At 40.9% G+C, this 18332-nt stretch overlaps 1 protein-coding gene across 1 annotated transcript in view; it reads left to right on the top strand.

Moving 5' to 3' along the window:
* The window catches only part of SNCA (synuclein alpha), a 50385-nt gene extending 34008 nt beyond the window's left edge, over nt 1-16377 (top strand). The window contains exons 5-6 of the mRNA XM_065836976.2: nt 15057-15146; nt 15745-16377. Coding sequence (XP_065693048.1) covers nt 15057-15146; nt 15745-15777 — 123 coding nt within the window. The 3' untranslated portion in view covers nt 15778-16377. The remainder of the gene's footprint in view (nt 1-15056; nt 15147-15744) is intronic.
* The last annotated feature ends 1955 nt before the right edge of the window (nt 16378-18332 follow it).

Here is an 18332-nt window from a genome sequence, read left to right as displayed (position 1 = left end):
AAAACATTAAGGATTCTAATTGAAAAAAAGAATCAAAAGACAAGCTGAGAGTTAGAATGGGGGTAGCAGGGAAATGGAAATCGGCTACAGCGCGTCAGATGGGTATTCAGAGGAAAGTTTAACGAGTTATGACTCCTGCTGGAAACCGATGGAGAAATCACTGCACCACTAAATCTGGGATTGCGAGTTCTGCCGCTGTGACTCTGCTGGGAACAACCTGAGCTGGGCTTTAGCTGCCTGGTAAAGCCTGGCCCTAGAGCCGGGCCTTGGTGCCGTGCCTACCAAATGTCCCGAGGAGGAGCTCACAAATGACAGGTGATGTACTCACCTACGCTTTGAACACTCAGCTGCGGATTTTCCTTCAGGAAGAGAAAATAAACCACTTAGTCATTGGAGCAGAAGAGAACCCAGTATTATTGCCCGCTCTGCTCGTCATTTTTTAAGGGCAATGCACAGAGGTGCCAGGGATTCCAGAAAGAATGACAGTGTTCTTACTTGTACAATTGATTTTTTGGCAAAAAAAAAGGTGAAAAAATCATCCTGAACAGCATTATTTGGGTGATACACAAACTCCCATGTAGCTCCTACTGAACACCTGTTTAAATGAAGAAATGTGATTTTTTTTTAATGTAAGAATAATGTCTCTGTCTTGTTTTGAATATCTAATCAACCTCAGATAATCCATCCAAAATAATTCCTTGAAGGCTAGTTACAAATTCTTGTCTTCTCTATCAGAGTTACTCGTTGTGAATAAACTATAATGATATCATTGTCTAATGTTTAGGAAATTCTGCTCTACTCTGCACTTAAATTATATTGCAAAACATAATATACCTGATCATATTTCAAATTTTCCATTTCCTGGGGGGAAATAGGACACTGGGGTGCTGTAATTAATGTTTAGCTGATGAGTATTATTGGTTGAAACCCCAGTGCTTGGGCTGAGTGTGAGGGTTGTGGAGATCCAGGGCCATGTCATGTTCCTTCAAGCCTGCTTGCACCGGCTATCTGGGCTTGTGCATATTTCTTCCTTAACACATATGGCATCAAAATAGCTTCCAAACAAAGGGCAAGCTGTCTGTTTGCTGGCTGCAATAGGTGATACAGGTGATACAGGCCTGCCATGAGTCAGAGATAAGTCACAGAACATTCTGCACTTCTGAAGATAGAATCATAGAATAGCTTCAGTTGGAAGAGACCCTCAGGATCATTGAGTCCAACCATAACTCAACTCCAGCACTAACCTGTGTCCCTAAGAACCTCGTCTAAATGCCTTTTAAACCCCTTCAGGGATGGTGACTCCCCCACTGCCCTGGGCAGCCTGTTCCAATGCCCCACAGCCCTTTGGGGAAGAAATTGTTCCCCAGATCCAACCTCAACCTCCCCTGGCACAACTTGAGCTGATAAGGTCTCCCCTCAGCTCCTGTTCTCCAGCTGGACCCCCCAGGTCCCTCAGCTGCTCCCATCACACTTGTGCTCCAGCCCCTTCCCCAGCTCCATTCCCTTCTCTCAAATTGCTCCAGTGCCTCTATGTCCTTCTTATGATGAGGAGCCCCAAACTGAACACAAAGCACGCTGTAACTTAGGGTGCAGGGAACGGAGTGGTTTTACATAGTACAGCTCCAACTTTCCATTTCAAACAGCCGGGCAGGATAACGTGGTTAAAGACTTTGGATCTCATCAAAGGCCAAGGCTGGGGTTTTGGCTGGCACCCGTGCCAGGGATGCAATGTGGAGCGAGCAGGGGTGCTGCAGGTATTGCCCAGGTGCTGCCACACAGAAAAGGACCCAGATCATTCAGGTGGCAGCTTGGCCAGGCTGGATCTGCCAAAAAGTACCTGTGAGCAGCACTGGGCTGCCCTTCTCCTCCTGCCAGCCCAAGGTGTGCTGGTACCAACCCAGCACCTGTGGTCCTTGTCATGAGCTGCACCGTGCTGTCAGCAGGCAGTGCCCGTGACACACTTTCTGTTCAGGAATAGCAAAAACCCTCTTCACTTGACATAAAAATAAAAACCGTGTGAAGCAGATGAGCGGCGTGAAGTTGGCAGGAGGGGCAGAGCTTTCACTCCTTGCTCCCAGACACGGACTGTGCGTGGATGAGGAGAAAATGAGGCTTGTGATTGACGTGTGGTCCAGTGTTCGAACATTGCCAAACTTCCAAAGGCAGACAGCTCAATTGATTTCTCTGTCAAGAGCTAGGCCAATGTAAAAATGGGGCTTGCAACAGGATTTTTCTCTTAAAACCAGAGTTTTGAGAGACTCATTATGTTACCCTGGATCTTAAGGCTGGTTATCCCTTTGGTATCCCTGTGGAAGCTGAGCTACTTTGAAAAATAGTCCCTGGAGTATGCTTAAGATTGTAATAAATTTACCAGTCTGAACCTAAGTAATTTTAACTCGCTTTTCTGAGCCTCTAGCTTGCACTGGTTTACTCAGCCGTCAGGTGGAGAGGAACATATACAATTTATTTTAAATAAAATGCAGTTGTGTAATTTTGATTATAGGAGCTGAGAAAAACACCCAGTATCATGAGGAGGGTGAGTAATGTTAGCAACACTGGTAATGCTGATAGATGTTAGAAGATAACGGAAAACAGATGGCATGTCATGATGATTTTTTTTGAGTCCTTTGCTTCTTCATATTTCCAGTGTAGCCCTTTGAAGAACATTACCTGAATTTGAGCATTTTCCTTCTCTCATTTAAAAAATAGGTGATAACAATAATGATTTTTTTCCAAGCAGAGACTGTGTTATTGTCACATCTGGTAATGTCACCGCATGTTACCTTAAGTGTCTCTGCATGCATACAGAGATTTATTTGGCACTTGGAAGACACTGCTTTGCATTAGCAGTGAGCATTTTACTTTCAGCTTTTCCTTCCCTCGACTTTTCCCAAAGAAAACAGAAATTGTAAGGACACATGGCACTGACTTCTAAACCAGGGCACACCTCTGGGATTATTTGGCTTTGTTGCCATGCAAAGCTCATTGCTCCACACTTGAAATGAACCTCAAGAAGTAGTTTGGGAAACAGAGGTTGTCCAGGAGGGACACTGGGAGCCAGTTCCTGTAAAGAGCAAGCACCAAAGGGCATTTTTGTTGCTTATGAACTTTACAGACCTCAAAATAGACTCTTTCTCAGCGGTCGTGTGGCACTGGGAGAAAACAACTAAGTACACAGTCTCATAATCAATTAGGAAAGGAAAGAAATGTCAGAGACGTGCTGGCAGATCTATGCTATCCCAAACCTGGCAAATGCAGAATTCAATCTAGAGCTGAGTGTATGGAAAGCTTGAACAGATCCTGTGTGCACCATGAGAGGCTGTAATAGATGTCCAAGGAAATACTGTGTTTAGAAGGCAGAGAGATACGGGTATAGCTCTTTGAGAAACTTCATCCCAGCTGTCAACACAGCCTTTACAGTTAAAAATTCATAAATAAATAAGGGAGTTTTTCAGAGCGTGCCATACTGCTGAAAGAACTGCATTCCGAGGGCTGATGCTGGTGTAGACATGTCAGTAAAGACAGGTTGGTGTGGTGATTCCGCTATGTACAGCTAATCCACTGAAACTTCCCAATGGAAGCCCAGGGGTTTCTGCAGGGTCAGTACACTCAGCATTTTGGCAAGCTCAGCAGTTAGAGTTAATTACTTCGTTAGACCTCGATGCAGAAAGACAACTTCTGATTTGCAGTTGGTTAAATACGGGCTATTGTGCAGCATCACATTGCCGTAACTAAAGAAAAGACATGTTTTGGAAAGAGGTAAAAAGTTGTTTTATGTGAACCGGAAAGCTTCTTTAGTATTTAGTACCGTGCTGGGACACCTGAACACCTACTGCATAGCTTACTGAGATTTCAAGTCTCAGGGGCAGTTAAATGTAGAATGAACATGCAGGAGAGATACTTCATCACTTCCACAGGTCTGCCCCCAAAAGATGCAAACGAGCTTTTTTCAGCTGATATCCGGGTTACTTTGTTGGGGTTTTTTATTCTTTTTTTATTTAATATACACAGAGGGTAATTTATTTCCACTTCTCTTGCCTGTCACACCGTGGGGAAATATTCCTGCAATAAACATCGCTTGTTTCTCATTGCAAACTGACAACTGAGTCACCAAATCAGGTGGTGCTATAAAGCTTTCGGCTAAAGCTGCACCCTTTCTGCCTTGACTGTACGAAGGAAGCAAAACGAGTATTAATGGAAGTCAGAAATATCTGAGAAGTCTTTGTGGTTCAAGAAATGTTTTTAGCAAGGTTTTGAAGCAAGTGCTCAATTACACCTATTTGTTTTTTCCTGAACATTTGTTATGAAATCTGCATCCCTCCCAAACTGATGTGTATTATTACACTATGTTATCGTCTGAAACTTTCAAGACAAGCATTAGCACTTTAAAAGCGCAGTTTTATAATCCGGAGGTGGAAATTGCTCACGAGATTTAAAATGAAATAAAATACAACCATTTAAAAGTGTCTTAATGAAAAGCAGTTATGACAGATGCGACACAAGACGATAAAAATAAGGAACAGTTACTAGGCCACACAAGCGCAAAACCTGATATCCAAATAAATGTTCCAACTGTGATTCCTATGAAGAGACTAGGAATTGTTATTGTTATTTTTCACAGAGTAAAGGCCAGGACGTGATGAACAGCTGCAACATCAACCCTCACAGATGAACAAAATGAGAATTTTTCCTCTCCTAGGATCACTCGCATCATTAAACTTCTATTACTTGAAGTTACTTTTCCTTCAACATCAGAGAGGCTTATCAGCTTAGAATATAAAGAAAATATTTACCTTTTTTGAGTGGATCTCTGCCTGTGTATTCCTTAATGTGAACTTTGGTTTGTATATTAATAACGTCTCTGAGGTTTTGTATCATTTTCCATTAGTATGTTCACTGTATGAAAGAACAAGTTTAATTTTGCTTTGTGTACAACCAAACCACCATCAGCAGCTTCTGCTTTTCATAAGAACTAGTGGGATTATTCAGAACCAACTCCCTACCAAAATTATCTGCCTTTACGCAGTGCAGTCAAGTGGTTACGCCTGATCAGGGCTGTCTCGGCTCTTTAATCCATACATATTGGGAGAATTCAGATTACACTGACTGTATGATTGACCGGTCTTCCTCTGAGATTGCATTAGTGTTCTATATTCCTGGTAATTAAATCTTAGGTCTGTTCAGTTATGACTGTATAAAAGCCTCTCCAAGAAGATTTGTAGCCTTAACGAATTTTGCTTTTAGAGTTGCAGTGATATAGGGTAAATTACAGTCTCGATAGATAAGTGATCTGTCATGGTAGATAAGTGATAGATCGTGGGGTCTCGAGTCAGTGCAACTGCTCAGATATCCACCTGCTGAATATGTAGTTCTAGATAGCTAGAAAATATGTATTTTGAGAAAATGGTATGTCAAGGAGTGGCATGGCCCTGATACATCACTTACGTATCTATCAAGTTTCTTGGGCTGCTCTATCTGAGCTCTGATCTCCATATCAAATGGTACACGTGTCAGTGAATGAAGTTAGAAGGGAGGGTTCATCTCTTAGTCTCTGTGATAATGCCTCGTGAGTTGTCTGCATGATTGACAGCAGGTTTGAAGTTTTATCAGAGAACAGATTGATGGGTGGACATAAATTTACATCAGTTACGTGTTGTTAGTTTTTGCTAACAGTGCACTTTGCCCTGGTGTTTATTTGTGCGAAACAACGTTTAATTTAGAGTATGAGCCCAAGTTACTTTGCAGTTAGTGTTAATAGAAAAAGTCATTTGTCAAATGGAATAAAATGAAGCTGTTGTAGGAATAATTAAGAAACAGTTAATTGAAATGGAAAGGGATGTAAAGAAGGAGCTGTGAATCTAGTGGTGACTGGGATTCAGGAGAAATTGGCAATAGTCCATCAAAAGTCAACGCTCTTCCTACAACCTGCAGCTCTTCTCAGTGACTCGTCCTCAAAAAACATAGAGCGCCTCTTGCAGAATATGTCAAGGGAGACTTTTTTCTTCATCTGCCCTTGTAGTGCAGTGTATTCATTATTTGCTTGAGGTTTTTCATACTGTTGAACAAGCAAATCAGTTTTTTCTGCACTGTGGTACAGCCCCCTACAAATGCAACAGTGGGAATGCACCAGCGGTGACTGCCTGGCCACCCGTGCCACCCAACAGTCACATTGCAAAGGTGAGATTTTGCCTGTAACAAATATCCAGGAGATACCCAACACTGGGCTGAAGAAAAAGGGCTTACAGCCCTAAGGTATTTTCTAGGAAGTTACAAAGTCATTGCTGAAATAGAAGGCCAGACCCACAAACTGCTTCCCTTTGTTTGTAAGGCTGAAACCTGAATTATTCATAGAGTGGGGACTCTGAGCAAACTGCAGAAGCCAGCGTGCGTAAAGTGATTAATGGAGAGTCTGAAGCAGTGCTTTACGATGGAGATGAGTCATTAATGAAACAGACACGCTAACAAGCGCGGGAGAGGGTTTGTGCAGGAGGATGGAGGATCTGAGAGCCTGACCAACAGAGCCGGTTACATCTCCATGCTCCCAGGTGTTCAATTTCAGCTCACAGCTAAAAAAGAGACATATAGCCTCATAGTGCGTGATGAATATTACAATGAAATACAATCACATGCACTTCAATGGGATTAACGTGTTCAAGTTCTGCAGGGTGTCCTGTGCCTTCGAAGAGGGCGATGTTAATTCTGTGTTCAATGGGTTGAGCGTGTCTCCAGCCACTATTCACAAGGCACTTAACTTTCAAACAGGACACGCTAATTGAAATGTATTTCATAGAAGCACCCAAGATGTACATATGTTCTGTGCATACAGATTACCCAGCTCATGGGGTTCACAATCCCATCTTCTGTGTTAATTCTGTCTTCTTTTTTCATTAAAGTTTAGAAGATAAATCAATTCTAACGTGAGGATTTTTCATTTTGCTGGAGAAGTGGGCAAATGGTGTTACATTGTATTCACATAAAGGAATTAGTATCAGATTTGAAACCAGTTAAACAACCATGAAAGGAAAAAGAAATATTTTCTTCCTAACTGCTAAATATTTAACAGGCTGCTGAGTGATCAAAGGTCCCTTTTCGGATTTTAAGGCGGCAAGATAAAAATGAGTTTAAATTCTCTAACATTCGCGTTTGTGACAGCCAGAATATGAGAAGCACTGTGGAATGCTTGAAGTCCTCCCACGTGCGCAGTGATCACTGAGTCATTGCACTGATCCAAGCCCATTTTGAACATTCACTCCTCCTATAAACGTTTGGCCCAGCTCAGCTGGGAAATGGGAGCATCACCCACACAACACAAAGCACTGGAGCGTTTTTCTTTCTCACAGGGTAATCAGCACCAGTATAAAAAAATAACTTTGGTGCTGAAGGGGTTCTGTTCTGCAGTGAAGAGTCATTGGGGAACATTGTCTCCAAAGCTGGCTTTGGCTTACATAAATCTTGATTTCCATAGCATTGTTGGAATATGCGTTAGGAACACATTTTGCTGAATGCTGTCCCTTTATGTGTGAATCTTAACGCTGCTATTGCATTGAGGGTACAGTAGAAGAGCTCTCTTCTCACTGTTTTAATTGGGGAAATTACAGATGGATAAATGCTGAGTTTGTCTATGTCACTGGAGAAAAATGGTTTGTGTCAGATTTCAAAGATGTCATACCTTAGCACATTAAGTAGTTTGTTCTTTGGCGTTTGAAATGCTTTGAATTTCTAAAGCTAGTTCTCGATTCGCTACAACATTATTTTAGTATTAAATATATGTAAAAGCTTTTACTTCCATGAAATTACTTGCTTAAGTATATGGTTGAAAATCTTTTGCCGAATCAGGGCTTATAATAGTTCTAAAGTGTAAAAATGAAGTTCAAGTAGATCAGATTTTAGGCTTTCATAAGTAATGTCATTCCAAGCTTCTCTTATCAGATTGCTTGCACACAGTATATATCTGTTGTCATTGTTGCAAAGAACGCGTTGATTTCCTTTCCCGCAAGAGTCCATTCAGAAAAACATTTCTGAATATTTGTGTTACCAGCTAATAATCAGTGAACAGCTTTTTGAGGATGCTGGGTGGTCCAAGACACATTTGTGGTACCAACTAATAATCAGTGAACAGCTTTTTGAGGATGCTGGGTGGTCCAAGACACATCCTGACAGAAGCGTCTCCTGTTGAGGTGAATGTAGCCCACTAAGCATCCACACTCTACATATACATGTTTGGAACATTGCAAGCATAGGAAAGATTAATAAAATTAGAGCAGTCACTGGTGCAATCTCCAATGCCACTGCCGCCCTTGGATAATTCTTGTCAGATGGGCAACTAAAGCAGAGAATAAGAACCAGTTGTTTCATTGCCTGCTCTTACAGGGATGATGCGTGTGCCTAACAGAAATCACTGCTATTTTCAGTAGTATGGTTTCTCATTGAATCTTTTTGTTGAACAATGCTTATTATGAAATACTACACATGTCAACTGGCTTTATGCTAAACCACTACAAAAATTATCATACTTGAATGACAGCCATTGAAGTACCCCTATGATGAGAATGCACAGATATTTATTGTTAGATAAGTGAGACAAAATGATTTGGAAATCACGATTGAAAGATGATGACATAGTGTGCTGCTGAATTTCATTTCGTTTGTTCATGGTAAACTGCATTTTCTTCTAGCTTTGTATGCTACATAACTATTTTCTAGTGTGGCTCATTTCTAAAGTGGCATTTACACATGAATTCAACAGCTGGGTGTCTAACTGATATTGCTTGAGCATTTGCAAACACTTGGGCATCCAGCTGTGGCAGTGATGCAAGCGAGTTGTTTATGTTCAGTTCTGCAGGGGTGATTCTCAAGATCTGGCTCTTATCCTTATCTAAATGCTCACCAAGCAGCATGTGCAAGAAAAATCTTTATGGCTGGTAGCAGATACGTTTTTGCATTTGTTTTCAAACTACAGGGAGTCACATCATAGCCACACATCTTTTTTTTTGAAGCAGGGACTCATCCTGCCAGTGCTTTTTGCATCATCCTCAGTACTGAAAATACAAAAGAGCTCCATCATAGTGAGAACCTAGAAGCTGAAAATATTGTATTGCTCTGGACAGCACATCAATGCTCATTTCAGGAACTGCGAATGTGACTTGTAGGAGAAAAGTAGGGATTGCAATTAGTTTGCCACGTGTTCTCTCAATTCCTCCTCTGTTTTAATGGAGCACCTTCATCTCTATGGAATAAGCTTTGATAATTATTCTCGTTGGCACAACATGCATGAAATGATTCTATCCCAGCTGCATCTGAACTTCTGTAAATCACATGTACCTGGCTGTTATGCCATGATTTTGAAGAAAAGTGGTTTGGTTTTAGTTTTTCTACTTATCCCCAAAGCGGAGGGTGTAATGAGTGCAACTGCTAAGCAGTATTTCACTCAAAACTCGCTGACAGAAATTAGTTTTTCCTGCTGTTCTGGATGCAGTGAACAGAATCAATGCTTTATGTCAACTACAGTATTTTGTGTACTGTGTGTATGCGTAATTTTTTCCTCTGGGACCCTTAAATATGAATGGGGCAGTGGCTGGAGTGTGATTAGAGCCCCTCTCTGAAGTCAGAGGCCATTTCTCTTTCCTTGTGCTCCTTGTGATCGTGGGACCAATGGTTTGGTGTGAATTGTGACCATTTCTGGTGCCAGCTTTGCTGTGACCCCCGTGTGTTCCCAGGGCAGAGCGCACATCCCTGTTTGGCAGCTGGAATTTTGGAGCACCGCTGTGGTCAATAATAAGAGGGAAAGTATCATTCCAACAATTCTGAAAACTAACTTTCTATGCTGCTTTAATAGTTCTTGTGAACAAACACAACAAGGGTAGGGGATGCTCAACGTTTTCCTAACTCTGTGGCATGAACAGAAAGAGCTGGTTTAGTTCAGAGAAGGCTGAAATGAGTCAGGATAAGTCTTTCCAGTTTCAAATCCGTGCTACAGAGAGAAAGGGGACAGCGTCCACTGGGAATACTGGTACTAGATGTCAGTGTTGGAGATTGAGGTTAGACACCAGGAAAGATGCTAATGGTAACATTAATTAAGCATGGGAATAGATTGTCTGGGGATGCTGTGGAATTTTTTTCACTGGAAGCTTTAAAGTTGGTGTTTCCCAGATATCTATTTGGAATGATCTGGGGAAAAATAACAGTAATGGTGCCAGAGGAGGAGGGGAAGAAAAAACAGATACTCAAGTACTATATATTTCGATGCTAGTCCTTTAGGACTCTCCTCACCTTCTACACCTTACTAAGTAAACTTAATTAAATAATTCTTTCCACTTAGTTAAAAATAATTATTTCTTATTCTACAGGAGAGGAATAAGATGAAGAGGTGTTTGATGTTTGTGTTTCGTGCCAGTAGACTAAGAAGTGATCTTTCCCCATGCAGGTGAAAGCTCTGAGTAGTTGTATACTGGCTCCCAGATGAAAAGGGAAACTCCAGGGATATTAAAATGCAAGCTGACTCTCTAGTCTTTCGTAGTGTTTGATCTGCTGCTGAATAGATTGCAATTGCAGGAAATGCTCCTGAAACCTTTGCAGTCCATGTAATTGTTGCAGGAGTTTTTCAGAGCAAGTGCTGGTTTCTTCCTTGTAAGAAACATTTTCAAATTCCCCAGTGAGGTAAAGTGTTGTAATAGGTTGGAATGGAAGGAACGCTTTAAAGAGAGATGCTCGCTGATAATAACTGCGCTAACATCATGTCCCGTCGATCAATTACAGCCTTTGAAGGTGACCGTGCGACCATTAGCACTCCTGGCAGCTGGAGACTGAAAGCAAATGAGTCAATGCGGATGGCATTAGCTTATCCTCTCGTGCTCCAGAGGGAGAAAACGCTGCCCTCTCTTCACTCCCTATAGAGATCTTTCTTTAAAAACATCCCTGGAAATAGCTGAAGTCACTACGTAATGGTTCAGGAAATCTGCTTATGATAGTCAAGCAGTTTTAAATAAAGTATGGTAAAATAACCTCACAGCTTTGACAGGGACTGTGCTGTTTAAAATCATCTTTACTCACTTAATGGAGCCAAATCCAAAGAAGGCTGTTCATTTCCATGCTGGCTGATATGTACCATTGCTTCAGTTCATGTGGTCAGCCAAGTTAACGTATCATTAAGTTCTAGGTTTATTTAATGAAGACAGAACTCGGGTATCATCCTTGGAGGCTGTTCTTGGTGTTGAGTTCATACAGATTGTGACTTGTAGGGTGATCTCCCTTTGCCTGTATAAATGTTTGAAGAGATGACACTTTGACAGCCGTGTTTATTTATCTCAGAATATGGAATCACTCCAGAAGGAATTAGTCTCCAGTAATAATGAGAATATACATTACTGTGATATTCTTTCAGCATTCATAATAGGAAAAAAGTGTTACTAGACAGATAATAAATTATAATGCTTAGATCAACCACTAAATTACAATTACAATGCTCCCTTTTGAAGTCACTTTTGTCTGTGACTTGAGATAAAATAATTTATTTCTGGTGGCAGTAATTTGGCATTGGAAGGCACATTACTATTTTATTGTAAAAGTGGGTCATTTCACACTGTCGCACGCACTGCTGAGCAGGATTTGTTCCCATAGTAAAGGAGGTCGGGGGTCAACATTTTGGAGCCATTGCAGCAATTAAAATTGGAAGTTCCACTTAACATTCTTGCGGCTCTTGTATAGCAGTTATTTCACACCTGTTCCCTGAGTCTGGGGCCATTCAAATGTACCACATCACAGTGATGGGACGCTGGGTCCCCTTCATTTCTAAACTGACCTAAGTTGCTTGACAAAATGACCCAGAGTGACCATGCTTCACACCAAGATATAGACAGGGATTTGCTTTTTCTTGGGGGAAGCCTCGGGGTACAAGCAGACATCCTCACTTGACCATTCTTTTAATACCTTGTTTATTGCGTGAGTTGTAATTTTCCCCTTTTAAAGTGTTTTTCGTGCGAAAGAGCTTGTGCTCCCCAGTTAAAAACTGACTTCATCTCTGAGAAGCTTTTGTTTAGCTTTTCCGATCTTCTAATAAAGGGCTTTCCCTCTGGAAATGACCTTGGATACGTGTTAAAAATAGAAATGGCAGTTTGTCTTTCATTCTAAGACAAGAAGTGGCCTGTTGGTTGGTTTTCCTCTTGCAAAAATGAGTTAGGATATGGAATCATTGATGATGAGAACATCTCTTTCTTTTAAAGGAGGTAAATAATAATGAAGGTGTACATTGGATTGCTCTGTGTTGCTGGGGGTGGTTGTTCACTCATGTGATGCTCCAGCCTCAGAGGAAAGCTACAGCAGAAGCAGGGAGACCCACCGTTAAAAATCACGTCATCTCCTATGCTATACATTTAAATATAACAAATGTGACTGAGTCCCGTCGTTCTCATCTGAGCTGCAGTGACATCCAGGTGGTGTTTGTGTCACCGCTTCCAGCTGGACAAGGGTGATAAGCCTTTCCCAGACAAAGGATTCCCTTGATGGCGTGGCTTACAATTTACTTCATTGCAAAAAACCTTGGTGTTGTGATTGATGTCGTATTTTACTGGTGCTGCTGATTGTTTTATTTGAAGCTGTAGAGGAATCTCCATCCTGAACTTGCTGAAGGAATTGGAGATGATAACTTGAGCCTTTTTTAGGCATTTTGTCTCTAATCCTGATGGACAGCCCAGACCCGTGGCAAAGGTTGCTAACAGAGAGGAGCTTTGAAGCTTTCCTTTGAAATTCAACTGGCAAATCTTTTTCTTCATCGTTGCTAATGGTCCTGGCAGTTTCACTTGCCATCTGTTTTCCTGCTCCAGATAACATCGAGCTGCATGCTTTCATCCTCGTGCAACCTCAAGACCGCTTTTGGGCACGGTTTTACTTGATGTACTACTTGTTAGCCAAAGCTGTTCCTTAATGATAGGGGGAAACAGAATTTAAAGTATATTTTGCATTAAGTGGGAGAACAGTAGACGGGAGCTGTAGGTCCTTAGAGCTGATGTTTGAGATGGAGCGCACAGCTTTAAAACTTACATCACACAGTGTTTAGCTATGTTGATCAAAGCTGATTGAGATTGATGCTACTTCTCATTGAAAGTAAATAGGCATAAATACTCCTAAAATTGTTTTTTTAGAAGATAAGGAATTAAATATTGCACATCAAATAATGTTAGGAGCTCAAGCGTTTTGATAAGACAGGGCAGAACTGTAATTTGGCACAGTTTTCCTGATAATTCCATGCTTGAAAAGTTACCTGTCATGTTGAACATCCAAAATTATCAGTTCTTCTGGAAGACACACGTCTAAATAAAGATATCAACAACATTATTAATCGCTGTCCCTTGACTTTCTGAAATTTGTCCATGTTATCTATGCCACAGAGCAGTGCAAGGTGTTAACAGGTAGCAGGTACCTGCCGAACTCTTCTCTTTAGCGACCAAGGACAGAACCCGAGGGACTGACATATTATTTTCTATTTTGTGTTAAATTTGCAGAGGTGATTTTCAGCTTTATCTTCTCTTATCCTCATTTTATCTATATCCTAAATTGAATTTAGCATCACTATCCTGTAAATTGCAGACTTTGAAGAATTACCTCGTTAGTCTGGTTTCTGACTGACTTAATAGTGTATTTCTGTCTATGCTACCACCCTGCAGGGGTTTTTTTTTAAAGTCAATTCTTCCTGAGTGTCTGTAATTGTTTTTAGTGCATTTCTGTCTAGGTTGGCAAGTGGTATAAATCAGCATAGACACAATAGTTCCACTGAGCTAGTCTGTCTATTTTCCTATTAATTTTCTTCCAGTTCAGGGTGAACCCCAGCAGTCTTTGTTCTGGCAAAACTCGTGTTTCTTCTCTGTGAACTTCTGTAGTAACAACTGCTACAGGAATTGGCCCAATTGGAATTTCTTTTTCCCTTTTAATTTGCATATTTCAGATGGTAAATACTATCTATAGTTCTAGGGCAACACTTAATCTTATTTGGCAAGTTATTCCTTACGCTGTTGCAATCTCATTAATGCCAAGAGGCTCTTAGGAAAATTGCTGTGCAAAATAGAAGTGCTTCTATAATGGTCAATAAGAGATACCCAGAAAAAGAAAGAAGAATCTGGGTATCAGGTAGTGCCATGTGTCGTGTACTAATAGTGCATAGGGTAATATGCTGGCTGACATAAGAAAGCGTATAGAGGTGTGACCCGTGAAAGGGAAAAAGCTTTTATCGATACAGTCAGGTTCCAAAACTGGAGAAAAAAAAGCACAAGCAATAGTCTGAATTACAATAGTTCTCCCTTTTTGGTCACTTTGAGATGCGCTGTGAAAAGGCTAAAACTGTAAAATAAACCATGATTTATGAGAAGATTGATTTGTCTATAACATAAAATAGTGATTCAATTCTCTATATATCTATATCTATATCTATATATAAATATATAGATATAGATATAGATATAGATATAGATATCTATCTATATATATCTATATATATCTATCTATATCTATATATCTATATCTATATCTATATATCTTCAATTTCTGTGTCTTGATACTCCCTAATTCCTTTGACCTGATTTACAACTGCTTTTGCATACCTGTGACTGTATTCCTCTGAGTAACTAAACAGAAATTAATGTCACAACTTACTTAATTTGTACGGAACTGTGTTTCCCAGACCAGTTTCTTAAGAAGCAAAAAAACCCCTTGTTTTGGTTTGCTTCTTGACTTGACCAAAGCATTTTCTGTGGGGTTAAAATACTGTCCAAAGACATTGATTGGGGAGGTAGTGGTTCGGGTTGACTTCTTGGCCTGCTCATTGCAGGAGAGAAATGGGATATCAACACTTGAGCTGTTCAGAGGGATGATAGTTGTTGTTCTCATGGATATCCCTGGGGAACATGGAGATCTTCTGGAGCTGATGTCCTCTGGCTCTTCACAACATCCTGCGACCAAAGGACAGGGCAAAGAAGTCAACCACCGGTGGGGAGGAAAGACACATTTAGGGATAAATGACAAGGCAAGCAGTACAGCCCGTGACTTTTAGTTTTCTGTTTTAAATGTAGAATGAAGAAGGCTTCCTGCAGGAAGGAATGGTGAACAATGCAGACGTTCCCGTGGATCCTGAGAACGAGGCTTATGAAATGCCTCCGGAGGTAAATCCGCGGTGGGTTTTGCTGTGGATGCGGGTGAGGAGGACACGGGAAGGGCTGCACGTTTGGGTTCCATCAGCCTGGCACGGGCTGGGGCTCCGAGCTGCACAAGCGTGGTCCTTTGGGCCAAATCCCCCAGAGGCAGAGAGCTGGGAACCAGAAAATCCATTGCTTTTTGGCAGCGAGGGAGCTTAACGGGAAAATACTACGTGTGTTTTCAAACATTTCTGAGTAATCCACTTGTACTTTTTTCTTGCGTTTGATAGGGAATACGGGGAAAAATTGTGTCTCCATAGATTGTTTTAATAGCTTGGTCATTTATCAAAGCATCGCGCTTTGTAAAACACGATAATTCATTATTATACTCTTAAGTTAATGCAATTATGGGAGTCAATTATTTTGTTGAGTTTTATGAACCTGCTATCTAAAATATTGCTACAATATCTGACACCATGATACATGGGCAGTTTTAGGGGAGCACAGATAATTAGGCTGAAAATGAGAGGATTGGCATTGGATCCATTAGGAGTAGAACGAGCAGGAGAAGTGGGATGTATGTATTTAAAATATTAGCAGCACTGATTTCTGCTCTCCTCATCAGGAAGAGTATCAAGACTATGAACCTGAAGCATGAGAGTCCTTTCCTTCCTTTATATCTCCTGAAATCCACTGACTACTAAAGATGTCCCATCCTGTACAAGTGCTGAGTTCCAATGTGCCCAGTCGTAACATTTTTTTACAGTTTTTACGGTGTATTTTGAAGTCTTCCATCAGCAATGATTGGAGTATCTGTGACTGTATCCACCTTGTTTCAGCATTTCCCTCCTGCTGAAATAAAAGCTGGTTGGCAGGGTCATTGTTGTGCTGTGGATATTGTGGCTTCAAGTTTCAAAGTTAAAAAAGAAAACATTAAATAAAAACACCTAAGTGTCTACTGCTTATTTCTAACTCTGTACATGTTTTGTTGATAGGCTGTCGGTAATTTGATATTGTTTATGATACAATTTTTATTTGTTTCCTATGACCATTCTTTCTGTGCAGAGATGACTTATTGTGAGAGCTTTATATATACGTGTATGTATTATACATATAAAAAAGGTAACTGAGCATGAACTATGCACCTATAAATATTAGTTGTTGAAAATTTATTGGTTTGTGATGTGTTTTATTAACTTGTGTCTGTAAATAATAGTGTTCAATGGAAGCCAATAAAATGTAAGCCATTAAAAATGAACTTCTAAAATAGTGATGGTTTATAACATTTTCTTTCATCTCCAAAAGCCCACATTGAAGCATTCAGGCTGTGAGCTTCCTGCGAAGGATAAAACCAGCAAACACAAGCGCAGTCTGTACGGAAAACTGGGTGAAGAATGAGGGTGTCGGGGCTGGTACCTCAACTGGAATAAATTGTTGACAAAATAGATTCACTTGTAGTGCTCATAAACTTTCTGTTGTAAGGAGAACCTGAGAGGGAATGAAGCCATTAATAATGGGTGGCAGCAGATGATGAGGAAATGGTGCGGTCCTTCTGAATAATTACTGTTTGGAGGTTGCTAAAGCGCTGGGTTATACGGGAGGGCGATGGATTAGCTGGAATCAATTTGTCTTGTATAAAGTCCATTTAGCAAAAGTACAGCCTACTGCATGGTTTTAGACATGATAATTTTAGTTATTATCTTGCCTGGATACTTTTCCGTATAGTAAAAGCGAGATGGTTTTACTTCTCTCATGTTTTATTATGTTGTTTTGGATGAAACGTTGCCTCTAATCTAAATGGTACAGTGATGTTTGTTGAAGGTTCTCCAGTCTTGAGTTGGGGTTTGGCACTTCCCTCCCAGGCAGTCTTTGCAGTGTTCTGGGCCACGGCTCTGATGGGGTGAACACATTGGTTTCATGGTGCTTAGAAAACCACTGCTTCCATTTCCCATGTCATCCGCCAGTCCCAGCCGCATATTCCTAAGGAAGTTCATTTATTTCACAGCAATTGCTATCTGTCTGGTTTTTTTTTTTTTCAAAGCAATTAAAAATCCCCTTGATCATTTCAAACAGCTTACAAATATTTTTTCATGGGTAGTGAAATTGATGGAGCCTCAAGCCCTGAGCTCTTTGCAGAAACCTCTCACAATAACCTGCAGCAACCCACTGACACTTTGCAGTCTCCTTTAACAGGCAGCGTGTCAAAAGCATCTCCTGACTTGGACATCTTTGAACAGCACCGCAAATAGCAGTCTAAGTACAATAGGTATTTCCATTGTTCTTTTTCTCTTCCCCAGCACACAGGTCTTGACTGCTCTATCGTTTCTCTACCAGGGAACCAATTTAAACCGTTGCATGTTGCAAATAAGCCATGCACTTCCTAAGTATGCTGTGGGGAACAGTGTGTTGTAAAAACCAGTAATAAGAATAAATCAATTCCTGAGTCTGGCTCATTGTCTGAGCATGTGGGAGTTAACTGTTTTCTTTCCTAGGTTAACACCATCAAATCATTCAGAGGTGGCAGGTCGTTTAGAACACAGCACAGGTTTAGTTCTTGTGCCCATTGCAAACGTGCCCTCAGATGGCCCCGAAAGTCCCTGGGACCCCGGTTGCTATGGCAGCACAGTGTGATGCGCCGCTCTGCTAACAACCTGCTGCTTAATTAGATTCCTCAAGGGATGTACGGCCATCCTTTCCAGGTAAACTAAATGCCAATGTCTTACCTCCTGCAGTGCGATGGATTTGCATGGATTGCAAATATCAGATTGTGTTGGATGCTAAAGCTGTACTACATAGATATGGCTGTATTAATTTTTTTTTTAAGTGTCTGTCCTGGGTATTAAAAACCACTTCTACTGTGGTGGTAACATTTGCTCAAGCAATGTCTGCCAGAGGGGAGTGTAGCTTGGAGCCCTGTTTTCCTTAAGGGCCTAGATTTCAACTCAAACTGAAAGCAATCTTCTGTCCTCAAATTGTGAGTTATAATGAGACTCGCCATACCCCATCCTCCAGGGAAAAAACACTAGTTGCCTCTTTTTTTTACTGTTTTGACAGCTTTAATTGGTCTTATAATAGTTCCTAATTGGGAACATGGCAATAATGTTGTTATTACTGTAAGTCGTGATGTTGGTTCTGTGTTACATGCCTTTGGTGTAATGACTTTCAAGTGATGCTTACAGTCCGTACGGATGCGGTGAGTTTCCAGTTCTTTTC

This window comes from Patagioenas fasciata, chromosome 4 (assembly GCF_037038585.1).
Source record: "Patagioenas fasciata isolate bPatFas1 chromosome 4, bPatFas1.hap1, whole genome shotgun sequence".
Lineage (NCBI taxonomy): Eukaryota > Metazoa > Chordata > Aves > Columbiformes > Columbidae > Patagioenas > Patagioenas fasciata.
This window is presented reverse-complemented; position numbering and strand designations above follow the sequence as displayed.